This window comes from Eupeodes corollae, chromosome 2 (genome assembly GCF_945859685.1).
Source record: "Eupeodes corollae chromosome 2, idEupCoro1.1, whole genome shotgun sequence".
Taxonomy (NCBI): domain Eukaryota; kingdom Metazoa; phylum Arthropoda; class Insecta; order Diptera; family Syrphidae; genus Eupeodes; species Eupeodes corollae.
The window spans coordinates 80,428,291-80,446,069 of NC_079148.1; the positions used below are offsets into that span (position 1 = coordinate 80,428,291).

A 17,779-nucleotide genomic window follows, 5' to 3' on the forward strand; every position below is an offset into this window, starting at 1 on the left:
TCTATTTAAAACAGTAGAATATTAAAACCATTGTTTTTTTTGTCAGGACATCTTCACAACAAATTTGATGGTTACATCTAGAACAGGCTATGTGCAATGGCCAAGAAAACTAGATCAACTGAAAACAGTAACAGGCAATAATGTCGAATGCATTGACCCTGTAGGCATCACTTAAGAATTATAACAATATAAAAGTAACTACATAGTTGCTTGCTTGTCAGTTTATTTTAGAGCATAATATTATATATATGCGAATATAATAACAAGAGATGCGAATCAAAAAAGTTCATTATTTGTTAAAAACAATTTGACTTGTTTCATCGATCGTAAGAACTCATCATTTTTCATTTCCATCATCATACTCAGAACCAACACAAGCATTTCAACCTTAAAGACTACTCAATAGGAGACATTTTAAATAGACGTGATCATTTTAAGTTTTTTTTAATGCGTTCAAAGTAAAATGTTCCGAACTACTTTTTCACGGAACGCTGTTTCCCATAAAGCAATAAAATGGCGTCACACAAGCCGATAAGGTAGTTCATAAGAAATTTGTTTGACATAAAAAGCGTACCGAAGCAAGTCGAAGAAAAAATTTTCTTCAAATTTATTATTGATTTGTTTGATACTTTTTCAACAAATATTCAATTTAAAGACCACCAAAAATAAAAGCTAACAAAACACGTTCATTATAGTAAATATTTGTGCTAGATTCTGTTAAGAAGGTGACTACATATAGTGAACATATTTTTTGTCGTCTGGTAACCGAAAAGTTTTTTTTTCCTTAGAAAATATTAAAGCGCCAACTAAGAAATGGCCACATCGCAGCAATATTCCCTGCGTTGGAATAACTATTTGCGGCATATCACTTACGCCTTTGATTCCCTGCGATTAAACGATGATTTTGTTGATGTTACACTGTGTTGTGATGGACAGAAGATCAAGGCGCATAAGGTGCTTCTATCGGCGTGCAGTGGATACTTCAAGGAAATATTCAAAGAGAATCCTCACCCGCATCCAGTGATAATATTCAAGTTTATTAAGTTTGAGGACTTGAATTCGATCATCGAGTTTATGTATCAGGTAAGGATATATTTTAGTTGCTATCCTAACGTTGAGTTGCTATTGCATTGCACTGCAGGGGTTCGATACTTATATAACTTAAACTACTCCAATTGGTTGTGGTTTTATTATTATAAAGCTAGTTGAAGCAGTTTTGTTTAATTAAAGCCCGTGTCTTCAAAAAGGAAAGCCTATATTTAATTCATCCATTAGCGAGACTTAGAACACAACCAATGTGTCCTGAATTTTTAAAGGTATCATGATAAAAGAAGCAGTAACAGTTCAAATTTGCTTATTTGAAATAAGCTCTGTCTGTTGAAAATGGTACAATTAAGTTCTTTCTTTCTTGTTCTTGTCTGTTCTTAAGCTCTCGTGTTCCTCAGTTCTTTAAGGCCACGTGATCTTATAAACTACTTAATTTTTAGTCTCTCTTTTGATTTTATTGCACTTGAAGTGGATCTTCCAAAAAAGGCTATTGTGAAAAAAATGGCGCGAAAGCTTTCTTCTTTCCTTATACTTTGCCATTTCCCATTAGTGTCAGGAATTAAAAAAAAAACTTACCAATAACTTTCGGCAATATTTGTAATCAGCCGAGCAACATTTTTTCAGGATAAGAAGCATTTTTGTGCTTGCTAAAAAAAGCTAGGTATAAATAAATAAGACTAGGTATATACAGTTAGTGGTACTGGTACCCGTGGCATGATGGTTAGTGCGTTGGACTGTCATGCTAGAGGTCTTGGGTTCGATCCCTGCCTATGCCATCTAAAGTCTTTTCACGGGTACTGCCACTTGGGAGGAATTGACAAATTCTCCAAGAGTAACTATTGTTATGAAAAAGTGCTTTCTTAAAATTAGCCGTTCGGAGTCGGCATATAAACTGTAGGTCCCCTCCATTCCTGACAACATTACTCGCACACAGGAATGGTTGAGAGTTGTAAGTCACTAGGTCTTGGTTCTCAACGGACTGTCGCGCCACCCAATTTATTTATTTATATACAGTTAGTGACTATTAGAAAAACTGATTCGCCTCCAATGTACATTTATTGCATATCAACCCTTCCTGCCTTGTAACTTTTTTCTTTAAGAAGTTTTTTTGCTTGGTGTATGGACTGGTTCTAATATTCAAGTTATTATATACAAAGCTTGTCATAGAGCACTTGTTTGTTTCGTAGATATTTCAACTCTCCAATTGAGTTAGATTGAGAAAATATATTAGAATATATTAATGAATAATTGGAGCGCAGTTTGCTGTCAATTTCATTCAAGTCTGTCTTTAAAAAAAGTCGAATCCTCCCCCTCTAACTATCGTCCAATTGATCAATTTTCAGTCTAAGAAATATCTTTAAGAACGAAAGCTTCTACTGGTGGTCTCATGGTTTATCTTACCGAACAATGGAACAAATCTTTACATCGTTTTGGAGAAAGTAAGATAATTCTTATTGGGGTTAGAAACAAGCTTCGGTCCGTTCAATTCAAGTAGTATTAGACAAGTTCGAGTCTGATATCCACAAAATAAATACTGGTGCGCCAAAGGGCTCTGTTTTGTCTCCGACACTTCCTTATTTTTTTAAATGATATTTGCCCGAATCTTTTAACCCACTTAATTGTTTCGCTAATGATAGAACACTTAGCTTTTTATATTCATTTTTAGATGCAAGCTTATTAAATTTTGATCTTGGCAAGGTTGTCCAAAAACCGTGTATAATTTAATGCTTCGAAAACTCAGTGCTGTCTACTGTAGCAAAGGCCTTAACTGCCGCAAAGGCCTTACCTATCTTAATGGCACTATCCATGGGTGAAACTTGAATCGATGAACTGAAAAGCTTTCAGTTCTAGGTATGTGCGTCACAAATTATCCTTTATGGAGTGATTGCATATTTGACATTGCCAAAAATGCTGCTAAGTGTTTAGGTTTTCTGCGACGATGGAAGAAGTTCTTTACCCGTTCTGATATGGCTATGATTAACAAAGCTTTTGTTAGTCCGGAACTGAAGTATAATTCTCATAATTGGGCTGGTGCCCCAATATCAAACTTGAGTCTTTGGAATAGAATTAAAAAGAGAGCTCAAAAAATGATAGGCGATGCATTGTTTTATCGCTATTTTCATGAATAATGCTCTAATGATAAGGTCAGTTGAATTCTTCCCCTTCGTAACACCCTACCTTATAGGAAGCTCATCAGTTTACCCTTAAGAACATTTTCTGACGTACTCTTAAGTACAGAGATTTTTTCTTTAGCCGCACTACAAGTACATATGTGGAATGCTTTACCAGAACTTATTGAAACTTTAAACAATATATTTAATTCAGAGTTTACGAAGAAGTGACATACCTTACTTACAATATCCTTCAGTATCTTTAAATATACTTCTTTTTAAAAATAAAGTCTGAATTGTTATTTTTTAAATAGAAATTAAACTAACTATTTTATCGTTAATCGACGAGTGTTTGGTTATTTTCAATGGTTATACAACTGCATTATTTTTCACCATATAATTATACAATCGAAAACTAAGAGATTCATTTTTTGTTTGTGTTTAAAATTTAAATAGTTTCGAATTCAAAATTGATCGTAAATCTATGTTTGTTTCATTTAAGGGCGAAGTAAACGTCCATCAAGAAGCTCTGCAATCATTTCTTCAAACAGCTGAATTACTTGCTGTGCAAGGGTTAACATCAGAAGATAAAGAAAAAAAAGAAACCCCCCGAACTCTTACCGAGGAACAAATCATTAAAACAATACCAAGTACAATACGTGCGGTAACAGAAAACGTTACACAATCGTCGCAAACAATTGAAATACCAGCAATTATAACCCAACACACTGCTCAGCAGACACAACAACAACAACATACGCAGCCACAGACAACGCAACAACAGCAACAAACAACAACTGTCATGAAAAAGCGTAAAATAACCTTTTCCGATGATGATGAACATATCTACACTACAGAGACCGTGGAATACAAAGAGGAACCTAATATTGTTAAAAGTAGGATTTTCATTATATACTGTTGACTTTCTCGAATGAATTAAAAACTAATTAAACTTGTTTTTGATTATTTCAGCAACTGAAATTAATTTCCTTCCGGCTACTGTAAAAATGGACATACCTGAGTACATTGACGTCTCTGATACAAATCAATTGCATGATTCTGTAACACAATCTCATCAGGCTTCTCAAGAATCAAGTGGCCAAAATGTAACGCAGTACACATCAGAATACGAAATCTTAACGGAATCAGAAATCGAGGAATCAAAGTATCAAACAGAATCGGGAGATAATACTGAAATAACAATTGAAATGGGTTAGATTTTATTTTGATATTAAGTCCGCAGGGATTAGTTTTTCATTGATGTAAATCTTATTTCACTGAAGAACTATGCCTACGCTTAAAACACTTTAAATGAACCAATTTATTTTTATTCTTTCCAAGGCCGATTAATATCGCAGCCAGAATGCACAGACAGTGGTGGAAAGGATGAAAAGGGAAATGCCATAGGACAAGGTAAGACATATTTTCTTTTGAATAATATCTAATAATATTAACCGCAACGGTATATTTTTTAAAACGATTTTGAAAAAGTCTTTTTTTGTATGAGAAAGATTGGCTACACATGTGATTCACGAAAACATATACCTATATCAATTATTTGCTATTGGCTTTAATTGACCCAGCCATCTGATTCGGGAACATTTTAAATTGACCGAAGGATATCTTTGTTCATAATGCAAATGGGACAAAAAATCATTTAGAACCTTTTGGGTTGTCATTGATGGCAGCACAGAAGGGTCGCGAGTGTTGACATGTATGTTTATATGAAATTTTTTTGAAACAGGAACCAATAAATACAGGTTCGTTATCATATCTGCCTTATGGCATTTCATATTATCATTCATGTAGATCTTCTATCTTTTTTACATAATATGTGAATTCTATTCTTAGCTTAAGACATGTTAGGCCGGCAAATATTGTTGTCTTTATTGACATTGTATTATTGTATATCTACATATATATACAAAATCAACTTATAATTGCTTGAGTTGTCTAATATTTGAATTTCGCAAATCGCTTCAGTAAATTAAAAAAGCAACTCAAATTGAATTATGATTCCTATTTTTGAACTTTATGAGAAAACCCTAAAAAACTATGAAACTTGCACGAGTTTATACAAATTTCCATGTAACGAATATATAAACGAAATCAGTATAAGTTTTAGCCCGATGCACACCTGGGCGCACGGAAAAAAAAACGAAGATATCCTTAAAATAATTGTTTTAATATCATATCAGCGTTATTATGTTATATAAGTTAAGTTCCACTTTTTAATATGTATTTATTTCCCTCTATTGTAAATATTTGTAGGAAAAATGTATATAAAATAAACAAGCGAATATGTCTCCAAATGATTTATTTATAAAAAAAACTACTATTTTTATTGAAAAACAAACACAAAAAAATCAAAATTTAATTTAAAACACCGATACTAACAAAATATTATTTTTGTTATACTTTTAGATTTGCCAAATAATAAATGGACTGAATGTCAATTTTGCAAAATGATTATAACAACCGTAAATCTTTGGAGACATATTCGAACTCAGCATACACCGCAACCACCTCGCAAGTGCGATCAGTGCCAAAAGAACTTCAAAAACAAATATAGTTTGCGCGAGCACATACGAATATCACATGAGCAAAAGACCTCGAATCGTCACGAAAGTCCATAGGTACCAAATGAAGTATCACAACCAGCCACCTGCGTCCAAACAATTTAAAAAAGAAAAAAAAAAAACTCTAAATACACACTTTCGATAGTAATTAAAGAAAATGTGTTTAAATAGAAAATAATATTGTAATTAAATTTAATATTTTACGATCTTTATAAATGTTATACTATAAGTTTGATTTAAAGCCCAGCTTGTAAGCAATGACAAATTTTCCGGCATTGGTAGTTTTTAATTTTCCCTTTTTATAAATAAAAAATGAATTCAGTATAGTTTTAGAATTATTCCGCCATGAAAACCTAACCCCCAGCATAATGCTAAAGAAATCTTAAAATTAACTACATATATAAAAAAGATTTCGATGCAAATAAATGCGTGGAGTTTGTACTTGTTAAAAATCAGCTGGAATATTTATTTTAAACACTAGTTTAAATAAAATTAAAGAAAAATGATTTATTAACATTTTTAATCTTAATGAAGCTCCGAGCAACATTGACTTGACACTTGAATCTTAGAAATTGTTGTGTTTCAAAGAGATTATTTATTTTGCATGTTATTATTTTTAAATGGCCTCTATAAATATTCTACACATGTATTCACAGAAATATCACTTCAGTGCACAGTGTGCAGCCGGAAACTGCAGTCAGTGTCAGCCCTGCGACGCCACATGGCATCGAAGCATTCAATAGCATCGAAAAAGCACGATTGTTCTATGTGCAACAAAAGCTTCAAAACGAAATGGTCTCTCTCAACACACAACTCGCGTTTCCACCGGACGCAAAGGCCGATAAAGGAATGTATAAAAATGGATTCAATATAAGAGAAGTTTTTATTTTATTTAACAGAGAGTTAAGCATAAGAGTTAGATAGGTATTTAGTTTTTAACATAGTTATGAGATTTTTATTAGGACATCAAGAACTTCAGTGATTGTCAGTAAAATGTTTTAATTTGTACAAAATAAAAAAAATATAAATATTTCCAGTGTATTTTATTTTTGTTGGCTCATACTTATAGCTCTCCAATACCAGGAATGGGGAATGTAGCGCTGAAAGTTTCCACCTCTGTAGATAAAGATTTGACTCTAGCAGCTAGATCTGAATTTTCGTGCAGGATTTTGTAGAAATCGGCTATTTTTGGGCCAGCACTGGTGGTTGCATCTTTGGCAATTTTGAGTGCACGATCAATGAAGTCAACAACTTTGTCCATGTCGGTTTCTGTTAGACCTCGAGTAGTAAGTGCCGGAGTACCAAGACGAATTCCAGAAGGGAACAATGCTGACTTATCTCCAGGAACTGTATTTTTATTGCAAGCGATGGCAACCTCTTCAAGAATGTGTTCACCACGAGCACCAGTCAAACCAGCACTCCGAAGGTCAACTAGAATCAAATGGACATCAGTTCCACCTGTAACAACAGTATATCCTCTTTGCTGTAATCCTTGTGCTAGGCGACTAGCATTGAGAACGACCTGTTTTTGATAAGCAACAAATTCGGGTGAATTGGCTTGCTTCATGGCGGTAGCAATTCCTGCTATTGTGTTGTTATGTGGACCTCCTTGGAGACCGGGGAAAACAGCTTGGTTAATACGATTTTCCAAATCATACATTATTTGTTCTCCATTGGGTTTGACTTCGCGTACACCTTTACGGAAGAAAATGATACCTGCACGTGGTCCACGAAGTGTCTTGTGAGTTGTGGTACTAACAACGTCAGCGTACTTAAATGGACTTGGGATAACTTTAGCTGCAACTAGCCCAGCAATATGTGCCATATCCGCAAACAAATAGGCTCCGTTATCGTTGGCAATCTTTCTGAAACGCTCATAGTCCAAACAACGGGAGTAGCAAGAAGTTCCAGCAATTATCATTTTGGGTTTGAATAACTTTGCATTGGCTTCAAGTTGATCGTAATCAATTAGGCCGGTTTGTGGACTAACTTTGTATGGCATACTTTCGAAGAATATTGATGTGGCAGATATTTTCTTGGTAGCTGTCATGAAGCCGTGCGTTAAATGGCCACCATCGGGCAAATCTAATCCCATAATTCTATCATGAGGGTTTAGTAGAGCCGTATAGACAGCCATGTTAGCTGGAGATCCGGAATACGGTTGAACATTAACACCCCATTCCTCAGGATTCAGACCAAAAGTTTCTAGGGCCCTATTTTGTGCCAGCACTTCAATTTGATCGATCAACTGATTTCCACCATAGTATCTTCAAAAATAGAGACATATGTATATTGTTGCTTATTGTACAAGCAAATAAAATTTTATTATAATCTTACCTTTTACCAGGAAGTCCTTCGGAATACTTGTTATGTGCACATGAACTAAGTGTTTGCAAAACGGCTACCGATGTGAAGTTCTCACTTGCGATCATTTCCAAACCACACCTTTGTCGTATTTTCTCTTCTTTAATCAATTTAGTAAGCTCTGGATCGCTTTCCTCGAGGCTATCGAAAAGGATCTTCGAATTTCCTGACATTTTCTATAAAAATACAAAACATGTACATTTTAGAATTAACAATTATATTACGTATATTATGTTACAAAATTATTTACAGAACGATTCATTTTGGATGTGTGTATTCAACGGCTGATTGTTTAAAATTAAATGAGACAATCTAAGTTAAACTTGTGGAAAGTTCAGTATTTCTAGACTGAGACGAACTGGCTAAAGGGTCAGAGGTTTATTATTTCTGATAATTTCAGATTCACGCAAATAAGTTATGTACGTATTTGAACGTAGGGAAGCAACATAAAAATAACACCAGCAAAGAGAGATAAGCATTTTATTTTGAAATAACAAATGTTGTTTTTGACAACAAATACGTCATGACTTGAACGATTCTTTTGATAGTTGCGGGCCTTATCGGATTCACAACCGTCTTGTGTTTTAACGTTTTTTTATTGACATTACAAAAACTTAGTTTTGTATATGTAAGGCCTCGGTACTCTTTATGGCATCAATGGTTCGTTCGAACTGTTCTTTTGTAGTTTGCCCCATCTGAAAACTTTTTCGACATCTTTATTCTTTTGTTAATGCATTAATCAATTAAATTTTATTTGACAAACTATGGAGACTTTTCTAGAATTAATATTTAATATGTGGGCGATAATTATGTGCAAATGTACATCGAGAAGGTGGAGATGAAATTTCTAAAGTTGTTTTTAGAAACACTACTCTTGATTATGATGATTGAATGATGATTTTAAACGATTACTAAGTTGAAACTTCAAGCTAAATTTAATTTTTCAAAGATTTAGGAATATGGTATGGAAGGTTTAAATTTATTATGTAAACATTCTTTGACCTAAAAGGCTAGCTACGCCACTGTATGTCGTCAAGATAAATACTGACAAGTACTTTTATGAGTCACATAAAAAACATAAACACACACTTAACAATACAGCTAATGTTGGCGGATGTTTATTGATTGGAGTAAAATCTTATTTGTTTACTGATTGACAATTTTTTGGAATCCTAGTTTGTTCTATGTAAAAATAAAAATAGTCATCATCTAAATGTATATAGAAACAATATTTTAAAGAATGATCTATCTGAGGAATTTATTATTAATGGAGACTTAGGATGATGCCGTTCTACAAATGATGATGTATTTTCCCCACTACGACTTCGAACACTAACGAGTTCGGTTTAAAAGATGGTATGGCATCTTTTGGCTTAAATCAGCCAACGCACTAGAATTACACACATATTAACTTACAGCCCTATTATAGTGTTTGATAAAATTAAAAACAAACGAAATCCTAATTATATAAATATTAAGATTTTTAAAGACATGATCAATTGGATTGGTCCTCCATTGGTGAAAATAATAAACCAGTCTTTTAGTGATGGTGAGTTTCCGAACTCTTGGAAAGTGTCTCAAATAACTCCAATCCCGAAAGTTAAGAATTCAAAAAAATGCGAAGACTTTAGACCAATTATTGCCCTCCCTCTTTATGAAAAAGTGCTCCAAAAAGTTTCATATATTCAACTGGAATCATTTTTCGAAAATAATAAGTTGATAATTGAAAACCAGTCCAGGTTCAGAAAACAACATTCATGTGAAAGTGCACTTAATATGGTAATCGCAAATTGGAAACAACAACTCGATACAAAAACGAAAATAATATGTGTTTTTCTTGATTTAAAACGAGCATTTGAGATAGTTGATAGAGCAATTTTATTCGAAAAATTGGAGTTCGTGCCGAATCATTAAATTGGATGACCTCGTATCTGTAAAATCGTAAACAACAAACTAAAGTGAACAATGTAATATCAGAAGAAGCTGCAATCAATATTGGCGTTCCCCAAGGTTCTATTTTAGGAACATTTTTATTTAACATCTATATAAATGATATTACAAAAGTTTTAAGAAATAGTGAATGTGCATTATTTGCAGATGATGGTTTATTGTTTTTAAAATGTGACGACTTAGAAGATGGTGTAATGAAAATGCAATCCGATTTAGATAGTCTTAGTTTTTGGCTCAGAGCAAATAGATTAAAGATTAATGTTGCTAAAACCAAAATTATGATTTTAAGTAATAATTTAAGAGATTCTGCTGTAAATATAAATCTTGAAATGGTAGCAGATATAAAATATCTTGGTGTTGTCATAGATAATAAGTTGACATTTAATAAACATATTGACTATATTGAAAAGAAAATTGTTAAAAAAATAAATCTACTTAAACGAATTCGTAAAAACATATCAACATTAAGTGCAATACAAATATTTAACGTAATTATAAAACCCCATTTTGAATATTGTTCATCTGTCCTTTTTTGTCGAATCAAAGTATGTTAAATAGACTCCAAAAACTTCAAAACAAAGCCATGAGAATTTTGTTAAAGTGCAATATTTATACACCTATATGTTATATGTTGGATGTGTTGATGTGGTTAAATGTTAGAGAAAGGATCCTTTTGAATGTTTTGCTATTTATTTTCAAAATAAAAAACAATCTCATGCCGATTTATTTGTCACGTTTGTTAAACTATGTTGGTAATGTGCAACCCTTTAATTTAAGAAACAATCAAGATTTTAGACTACCTATGGCAAGAACAACTGCGAGTCAGAACAGTATTTTTTACAAAGGACTTCAAGCTTTCAATGATTTACCAAGTGAATTAAAGACTGAATTAAATGTAAAAGTTTTCAAACGAAAAATTATAGTGCATATAAAAACTCAGCGCAATGTATCATTATAAATGTAAATTATAAACATTCATATACATAATTATATTATTAAGTTTATTTAAAAAATTGTTAAATTATTTATTTCTTTGATGTTAAGCTTTCTTATTTCACTCCATATAATATAAAATTAATGTAAATTTATATCATTTGTAATCAAATAGTTGAAAAGCTAAATAAACACACATACATACATAGTTATCAAATGCTGATAATTATCAACAAAATTAATGAATTGGTCTTATGGTGATCAATTATCAATATGTTTGATAAATAGTGAATTAAACGATCTATTGTGAATAGCTTTATTAATAAACTCGGTATTACGTCTATCAAACATATTGATACAAATCAAATATTTTATCAGCAACAAAATCTTTGTTGACAAATATTAACTTACAGCCCTATTATAGTTATCAAATATCAACACGATATTTGATAATAGTTGATAATTATCAACAAAATTAATGAATTGGTCTTATGGTGATCAATTATCAATATGTTTGATAAATAGTGAATTAAAAGATCTATTGTGAATAGCTTTATTGATAAACTCGGTATTACGTCTATCAAACTTATTGATACAAATCAAATATTCTATCAGCTACAAAATCTTTGTTGACAAATATCAATTCGTAAATGGTAAAGAATTGCAATTAAAATACGATTTATAAAAATGTTTTTGTAGTTTTTATTGAATATACAAATTGAAGAACGAAATGCCTTCACTAGAATTTTTGTTTGAAGGCAATTGTACTGAGGAACGAAGGTTAATCGTGCAAGCTAAAATAAACAGTACTACGAGATGCTTCAAACCCACTGGACAAATTATAAATTCATGAATTAAATTAAGCAAATTAAATTAAAAGTTTCACAAGCCTTTCTATTTGTTTTCTGTTGTTCTACATTATTCCGCCAAAATTATTTATAGACCAAGCCACAAGAACTCAACACAAATACAAACGTCAAACACCAAACAAAACCTATTCACAATCGTATATTGATTAGTATTCACAATGGGTGAAAAATTATCATTTGATACTCATAATACCAAATTATCAATAAATTGATAGAAGTTATCAAATAATTGATAGTGGATAACCATAATAGGGCTGTTAATTAATTTTTCGAGATCTGGGTGTGAAATAATTGTAAATATTTTAAAATTTAAGTAAAGCCTTGTGCTGGCCCTGATGATATACTATCAAACAATCGTCCTATAATGAAACTTTCTGATATTCGTAAACTGGTATAAATAAAAATCTACACTCGCTATTCTATTATAATTCACTTTCATTCGAAGAACACTCAGAAGTAGATTGCACCTTTACAGCTTTTACCAAAGCATTTGATAAGTTAAGTCATGAAATACTTCGGAGTTAATTCAACGACACTAGCCTATGTTAATGATGTACAAATATTTGGAAACAATGAACTGCATCACGGATTGCAAACAACTACAATATGATCTAAATGTTTTTTGGGAATGGTGCAACAACAATCTTTTGATTTTAAATAGTTATAGGAATGGTAAAAACTCAAAATTAACATTTATTTATATTATTAAAAAAACTAATAGAATTCTTAGTTTTGTGAATTGTGTGATCCTTATGTAAGAAGTTTTTTTATGTTTCGTTACTTGCAGTTCTGCTGGAGTAATAAATTAATCTATTTCATGTCCATCGTATCTTGGTCGAATAAGTTTTAATATGTGTCAGACTAGCTTAAGAAGGAATACACCATTTCAAACTATTTCCAGCAGTTGAAATTATGACGCCCTAGCTTAGCCCTAGAACAACATTTGTTTGTGTTAACACTGAGCTGTAAAATATTGGATTATGTCAGAATATGGCAACAAAGGTTGCAACTAGAGCTAAAATAATTGCAACAGTGTTCCATAGACAGTATTGCTTACTTTTGAACTTTTATACCAATGGCCAATCATAGCGAACAATTACTTAACAATAAAATGTTAACAATTAATAGAAGTAATTGTGATGTACAAGATTGAATTATTATTTTTGATTATAGACTTAGAGTTGAAATCCATCTTAGTTAGTATTAAATAAAAATAGATTCTTCCTTTTAACAGTATACAATTATTTCTTATTTTCCAGCCAAGCGAATTAATAGTTTACTTTAAGTATCTTAAAGAATATGAAATAAACTGAATTGTTCATTGGTTACTAACTTGAAGGCACTGGCTTATTGTCAAAGATAATTTTATTTTTAAGTTGCAAATAATGTTTTAGAACCAGATACGACACTTTGTACTTTTTGATTTCACTCCATAGCATTTGTATAGGTCCAATACAATTAAAATAAAATATCTTTTATTGTAATATAACATCCGTTGGTGCGCATAACCATAAATTATGCTCTTGAACTAAATTTTCCAAAGCTGTATGAGTTTGTTAGTGGGCACTAGACGCACAATCGTTTGGAATTCATATAATTCGCTATATAAAATAAAAAAGTAGACTGCTCATACTGTGTAAGCGAAGTAGTCTTTAAACATAATATAATTATATATTATGAACCAATTCGAAGCTATTGGCCAATAGAACACTATTGCAATTAATCCTTGCTCTGATTGCAATCTTTGCTGCCTAATACTGCCTAAGCCAATTGGTTTACTGCCTTGTGTGCACAAGAAACACACTTACTAGGGCTAAACATTTCAACGTTAAACACCTCATTCGTGTATACCATAAAGGCCAGAATGAGAATACTCTTTAGGTACATATATGTTCAATTCCTTGTTTTTCTGTCGAAAATAGGTAGTTAGTTCTTGTTTATCTTTTGGGAAAATAAAATTTCTTTCAAATCACAAATTTTGAACACAAACTAAAAAATTGTATTATTAAATTAATATTATAATTGGTAATTTTCTATAGGCCCTTCAGGTAGTTACTATTTTATAGTGGTATCAAACAAACACATAACTACATCTCTATGGGTATTCATTACCCACTCATATAATATAGAAAAATCATAAGATACACTAAAGCCAAACGAATTACATGATTTGATGAAATTATGGATTAAATCATGAGGCTGCGCCAAATACTTTTTAAATTAAACTCGACCTAAACATATCATACAAGGTAGGCTAAATGTGCTGTTATGTCAGCAATCAGCATGTACATAGTTATATACAATATGAACTCAATTACAAGAATTCTTTTCATTTCGTAGAATAGTTACACTTTAAGATACACTATGTAATTGGAACTAGTGAATGAAAAACACGTGTTTAGTATTTGGCTTTGTGCCTAGTTATAAATAAATAAACAAAAACACAATCAAACAATTCACCCAGAAAATATTTTAAATTAAATAAAACAATTTAAAAACTTTCATAAATAAAATTAACAAAACAATGCAATACAATTTATTTACATACCTGCAAACACGCCGAGCTCGAGGTTGAAAAAGTGAGAAAATTTGATTTGCTTCTGCTACTGCTTCTTCTACTTGTTGCTCTGAAGCTGAATGAATTTGAATTTGGACTTATTGACACCATCGTATTCGAAACATGGTTCTTCCACTGTTGGAGTAGAGTTTTAGTGTTGAGTGTGTAGATGGCACGTCGGGCTATCATGATGGTGGTAAATGTTTATTTTTGTTTGGGAAAAAAGGTAACTTCAGTTCTTTTTCACTTGCTGGCCTCAAACAAATTGTTTATAACTAAAATTAAAAAAAATATACAGGGGGTCTATTCGAATATTACTGGAGCAATGTTTGAGATAATAATGATCTGATGATAACCTTTTGGCAACAAATAATTCAAAGATAAGAATGGATGAGCGGTTTAGGTAGAAGGAATATATCAATTTTTCGACTTATGTATGTATGTATGTACCTATTTTGCATAGATTAATTTCGAGCAAATACTTATATTTATTTATGTATGTTATGTGATCCAGTATGGATGTTATCGATTAGGTATTTATTTGCCCAGGAAGGACCAATGGAATATTTCGCTGTTAAAACAGTGACAAAATGCATGTTTACAAGACTCTATTCATTGCTTTCCTTTGTTTGTCATTATTTCTAATTTATTTCCTTACCCGAAGACTTATTTCACCATAAGATGAGTTAAGGTTTATTTTATAGAAGGTATACACTAGAAAATACAAAACTAGAAAAAAAGTAAACTAGGCAGAAATATTCTTTGACAGTTTAAAGCACAGCTGATTGCTTTATAAATTCCACTAGTGATGCTATGTCAATCATCCTTAAAATCGATATGGTTCCGAAACTGAAAATAAGTGAAGAGTGAAGGTATTTACAACTTTAATTTTAGGAGTGCTTACATAATGTAAGTCTGATGAACAACCAAAAAATGTACCTATGTATGTATGTAGGTATTTTGTATGTAAAATTGGAATGTAAGAGCTCGGGAAGTCAGATAGTGTTGGGGTACGGATTTAGGAGATATGCTCTATAAGGACGTCTGATGGATACTTAGATCTGAACATTACTACACTTTTTTATAACCCTTTATAAGGGAATTTTGGCGAATAAGGCAGTCCTTCTTTTATTCCTTTGAAGTATGGGGTTTCGCCGACAATGAAGTTTGTTTTCGCTACATTTCTTTTGAATTTGTACATTTATTTATGTATTAAAAATTGTTTTCCACATATTTAAATTCCTACTAATTATATAATATAGGAATTTCCCTGTCAATAACGTTGCGTTTAATGTTTGCGTTCGGAGAGAGAGCGCTGAAATATTTATGTACATAAGCATAACAGGTAAAATTAAAAAAAGAATTGAAACACCATTTTTATCAAAATAAAAGATCCTTCTCAGAATAAAAAGAACACATGCAATTAAAACCATAGTTTATAAAAAATGCCTCTTGCCAAACGTATTATTTTATTATTATTTTTTCGAATTGCTTACTTAATAGTGTACTAATGGGGCCCGAGTCATTTTCATTGTTTATAGTATATTCTGCAGGAACATATTTGCCCAGCAGCTCTGGATGGTCTTTCCAAAATTTCTCTCTTATCATATCTTCATGGAAAGGAACGCATAATTGTCTTTTCTTTTCGCTTCCCGGCACTTGAACATACTTTCGAAGTAATATGGTGCCTTTACGGAAAATAGCAGGCAACTCGTTGTAATTGATTCCAAATTTTGAAAATAGTAATTCGTTCTTATCAGCGGAAAACGTTCCACGTAATTTTTCTTCTGCTTGCGTATTCGTCAAGCCCTCGTTAAGAACAAGATTCCAAAATGCTGTATTGTATAAGTTGTTCACATGAACGTCGGCTTGCCGCCAACTCAGGTAGTCCTTAAGGTTCTGATCTGATGGATAGAGAACGACTCTCCCATCAAAACAAGGAACAGACTTCAATTCCTTTTCAGGAAAATAGGTTTTCCAATTCATTATATACGCTGAGCTAAAAAGACTAGTAATATATGACAAGAGCTTTGAGGAACGCCGACTATAAACTTTGGTTTCCTTGCGTAGCACAAACGAGTATTCATCACTTTGGCCAAAACTTATTATTATATCTCGAAACTCTTCCATTACGGCAACTGCAGCACTGTTCATAATATTCAAAGCTAGAGAATTGAAACATTAGATTTGATGATGATGGAGTGGAATCATATATTCTTACCATTTATATCGTTAGGCTTCTCGAAGTCATGTGTTTTAGTGAATTTGTGGAAACCCTTTCCATCGAGACGAATAACAATCCATACGTTTGGCATTATTGTATCGTCTAATTCAAAATCTTTAACATACTCATATCTGCTACAAGCCATTGGAAATAAATGTAATTTACGCTTTAAAATATGAAAAACTGTTTTGAAATGTATGTTGAGTCGCATGGCAGGTAAACAACAAAAATATGATAAAGTTGTAAACAAAAAAGAAGAGCATGCAAACTGACGTTAGTGACGTTTTAGTTTCGTTTGTAAATGATGTCAAAAAGTCTTGAAACGAACAAATAGATGGCGCTAAATACAAGTATTGCCAGATAAAACTCTTTTTCAAGAAATTTGAACTTCACGATACTATGTAGCTAAATGATGGCCAGTTATAGCTTTCTATAGTTTTCATCATTGGACCCCATCAATAGAAATTTTTTGAAAGGTTATTGGGCGACTTTCTATTACAGCAGCACGAATTTCCTTCTGATTTTTTCTTACAGTTAGGTAGGGGTCTAGTGTCCGTTCAGGAAAATGAATTTCCGCCCGGAAAAGAGAAAAATATATTTTGAGCGAAACATAATCAATTAAACTTATTTTTTGAAAAAAAAATCTTTGTGTTATTTTCGATCGATTAGCAAAGGCTAACACACTCAAATATCTACTTAAAAAAAATGTCCGCATTGATTTCAACAATAGCTATAACTGGCTTTACAAGGATTAGACTTAGTAAAAGTAAGTGTACGTGATAAAACTCAGTTTATTGAAGGTACTGTCAAAAGTTGAGTATTGTCGCATTCTTCATTTTTAAGAGCATCTATGGTACCAAAGCTAAAGCATGTCAATGTCAGAATATTTTTTTTTAATTTTGTTGTCAGTTTTTATGGAATTTATCGCTAGCGAGTTTAAGAACATTTCTCGATTATTGGTTTATGTTCATTATTTCAGGAAAATTATGTGGAGTGGAGCAAAACACGTTTTGGCCGCCCTTTACTTAGCAGCCAGTTTCCACGGACTTCAGAAACGTTGGTACCCCGAATTACGTGAAGATTACGTGAAATTTGTTTAAACAATTTAAGAATTTGGTAAATCCTATTTTATAAATATTAAAAAA

The 17,779-nt window shown here is 32.0% G+C and overlaps 3 protein-coding genes across 6 annotated transcripts; 1 reads left to right on the top strand and 2 right to left on the bottom strand.

Annotated features, from left to right (window-relative positions):
- Positions 1–546: 546 nt before the first annotated feature.
- Positions 547–6,769, top strand: LOC129948353 (modifier of mdg4). 2 transcript variants are annotated; one of them, XM_056059318.1, is made up of 6 exons: positions 547–725; positions 789–1,083; positions 3,661–4,054; positions 4,131–4,370; positions 4,500–4,571; positions 6,394–6,769. In XM_056059318.1, the coding sequence occupies exons 2-6, from the start codon at positions 814–816 to the stop codon at positions 6,609–6,611; spliced, it is 1,194 nt and encodes a 397-aa protein (XP_055915293.1). In that variant the 5' UTR covers positions 547–725; positions 789–813; the 3' UTR covers positions 6,612–6,769. The 2 variants fall into 2 exon arrangements, with proteins under 2 accessions (XP_055915293.1, XP_055915294.1); XM_056059319.1 differs by lacking the exon at positions 6,394–6,769 and adding an exon at positions 5,583–6,243.
- LOC129948351 (serine hydroxymethyltransferase) lies at positions 6,602–14,681 on the bottom strand. 3 transcript variants are annotated; one of them, XM_056059315.1, is made up of 3 exons: positions 14,402–14,681; positions 8,075–8,277; positions 6,602–8,004 (listed from the first exon to the last, which is right to left on the bottom strand). In XM_056059315.1, exons 1-3 carry the CDS (start codon positions 14,597–14,599, stop codon positions 6,801–6,803), a joined length of 1,605 nt encoding a protein of 534 aa, XP_055915290.1. In that variant the 5' UTR covers positions 14,600–14,681; the 3' UTR covers positions 6,602–6,800. The 3 variants fall into 3 exon arrangements, with proteins under 3 accessions (XP_055915290.1, XP_055915292.1, XP_055915291.1); XM_056059317.1 differs by lacking the exon at positions 14,402–14,681 and adding an exon at positions 8,352–8,506; XM_056059316.1 differs by lacking the exon at positions 14,402–14,681 and adding an exon at positions 8,340–8,378.
- LOC129948355 (probable tRNA(His) guanylyltransferase) lies at positions 14,544–16,884 on the bottom strand. Its single transcript, XM_056059321.1, has 3 exons — positions 16,632–16,884; positions 15,907–16,575; positions 14,544–14,685 (listed from the first exon to the last, which is right to left on the bottom strand). The coding sequence occupies exons 1-3, from the start codon at positions 16,843–16,845 to the stop codon at positions 14,654–14,656; spliced, it is 915 nt and encodes a 304-aa protein (XP_055915296.1). The 5' UTR covers positions 16,846–16,884; the 3' UTR covers positions 14,544–14,653.
- Between the last annotated feature and the right edge of the window lie 895 nt (positions 16,885–17,779).

Bases quoted from the DNA above. Each gene is read 5' to 3' on its own strand.
- LOC129948353 (XM_056059318.1), top strand. From the start codon at position 814: ATGGCCACATCGCAGCAATATTCCCTGCGTTGGAATAACTATTTGCGG. The intron at 4,055-4,130 runs GTAGGATTTTCA...TGATTATTTCAG, and splicing joins GGAACCTAATATTGTTAAAA to CAACTGAAATTAATTTCCTT. The intron at 4,371-4,499 runs GTTAGATTTTAT...ATTCTTTCCAAG, and splicing joins TGAAATAACAATTGAAATGG to GCCGATTAATATCGCAGCCA.
- LOC129948351 (XM_056059315.1), bottom strand. From the start codon at position 14,599: ATGATAGCCCGACGTGCCATCTACACACTCAACACTAAAACTCTACTC. The intron at 8,278-14,401 runs GTATGTAAATAA...GTATTTTTATAG, and splicing joins CGAGCTCGGCGTGTTTGCAG to AAAATGTCAGGAAATTCGAA. The intron at 8,005-8,074 runs GTAAGATTATAA...CTATTTTTGAAG, and splicing joins GAAGGACTTCCTGGTAAAAG to ATACTATGGTGGAAATCAGT.
- LOC129948355 (XM_056059321.1), bottom strand. From the start codon at position 16,845: ATGCGACTCAACATACATTTCAAAACAGTTTTTCATATTTTAAAGCGT. The intron at 16,576-16,631 runs GTAAGAATATAT...TCAATTCTCTAG, and splicing joins GAAGCCTAACGATATAAATG to CTTTGAATATTATGAACAGT. The intron at 14,686-15,906 runs GTAAGCAATTCG...TTTTAATTTTAG, and splicing joins CCCCATTAGTACACTATTAA to TTATAAACAATTTGTTTGAG.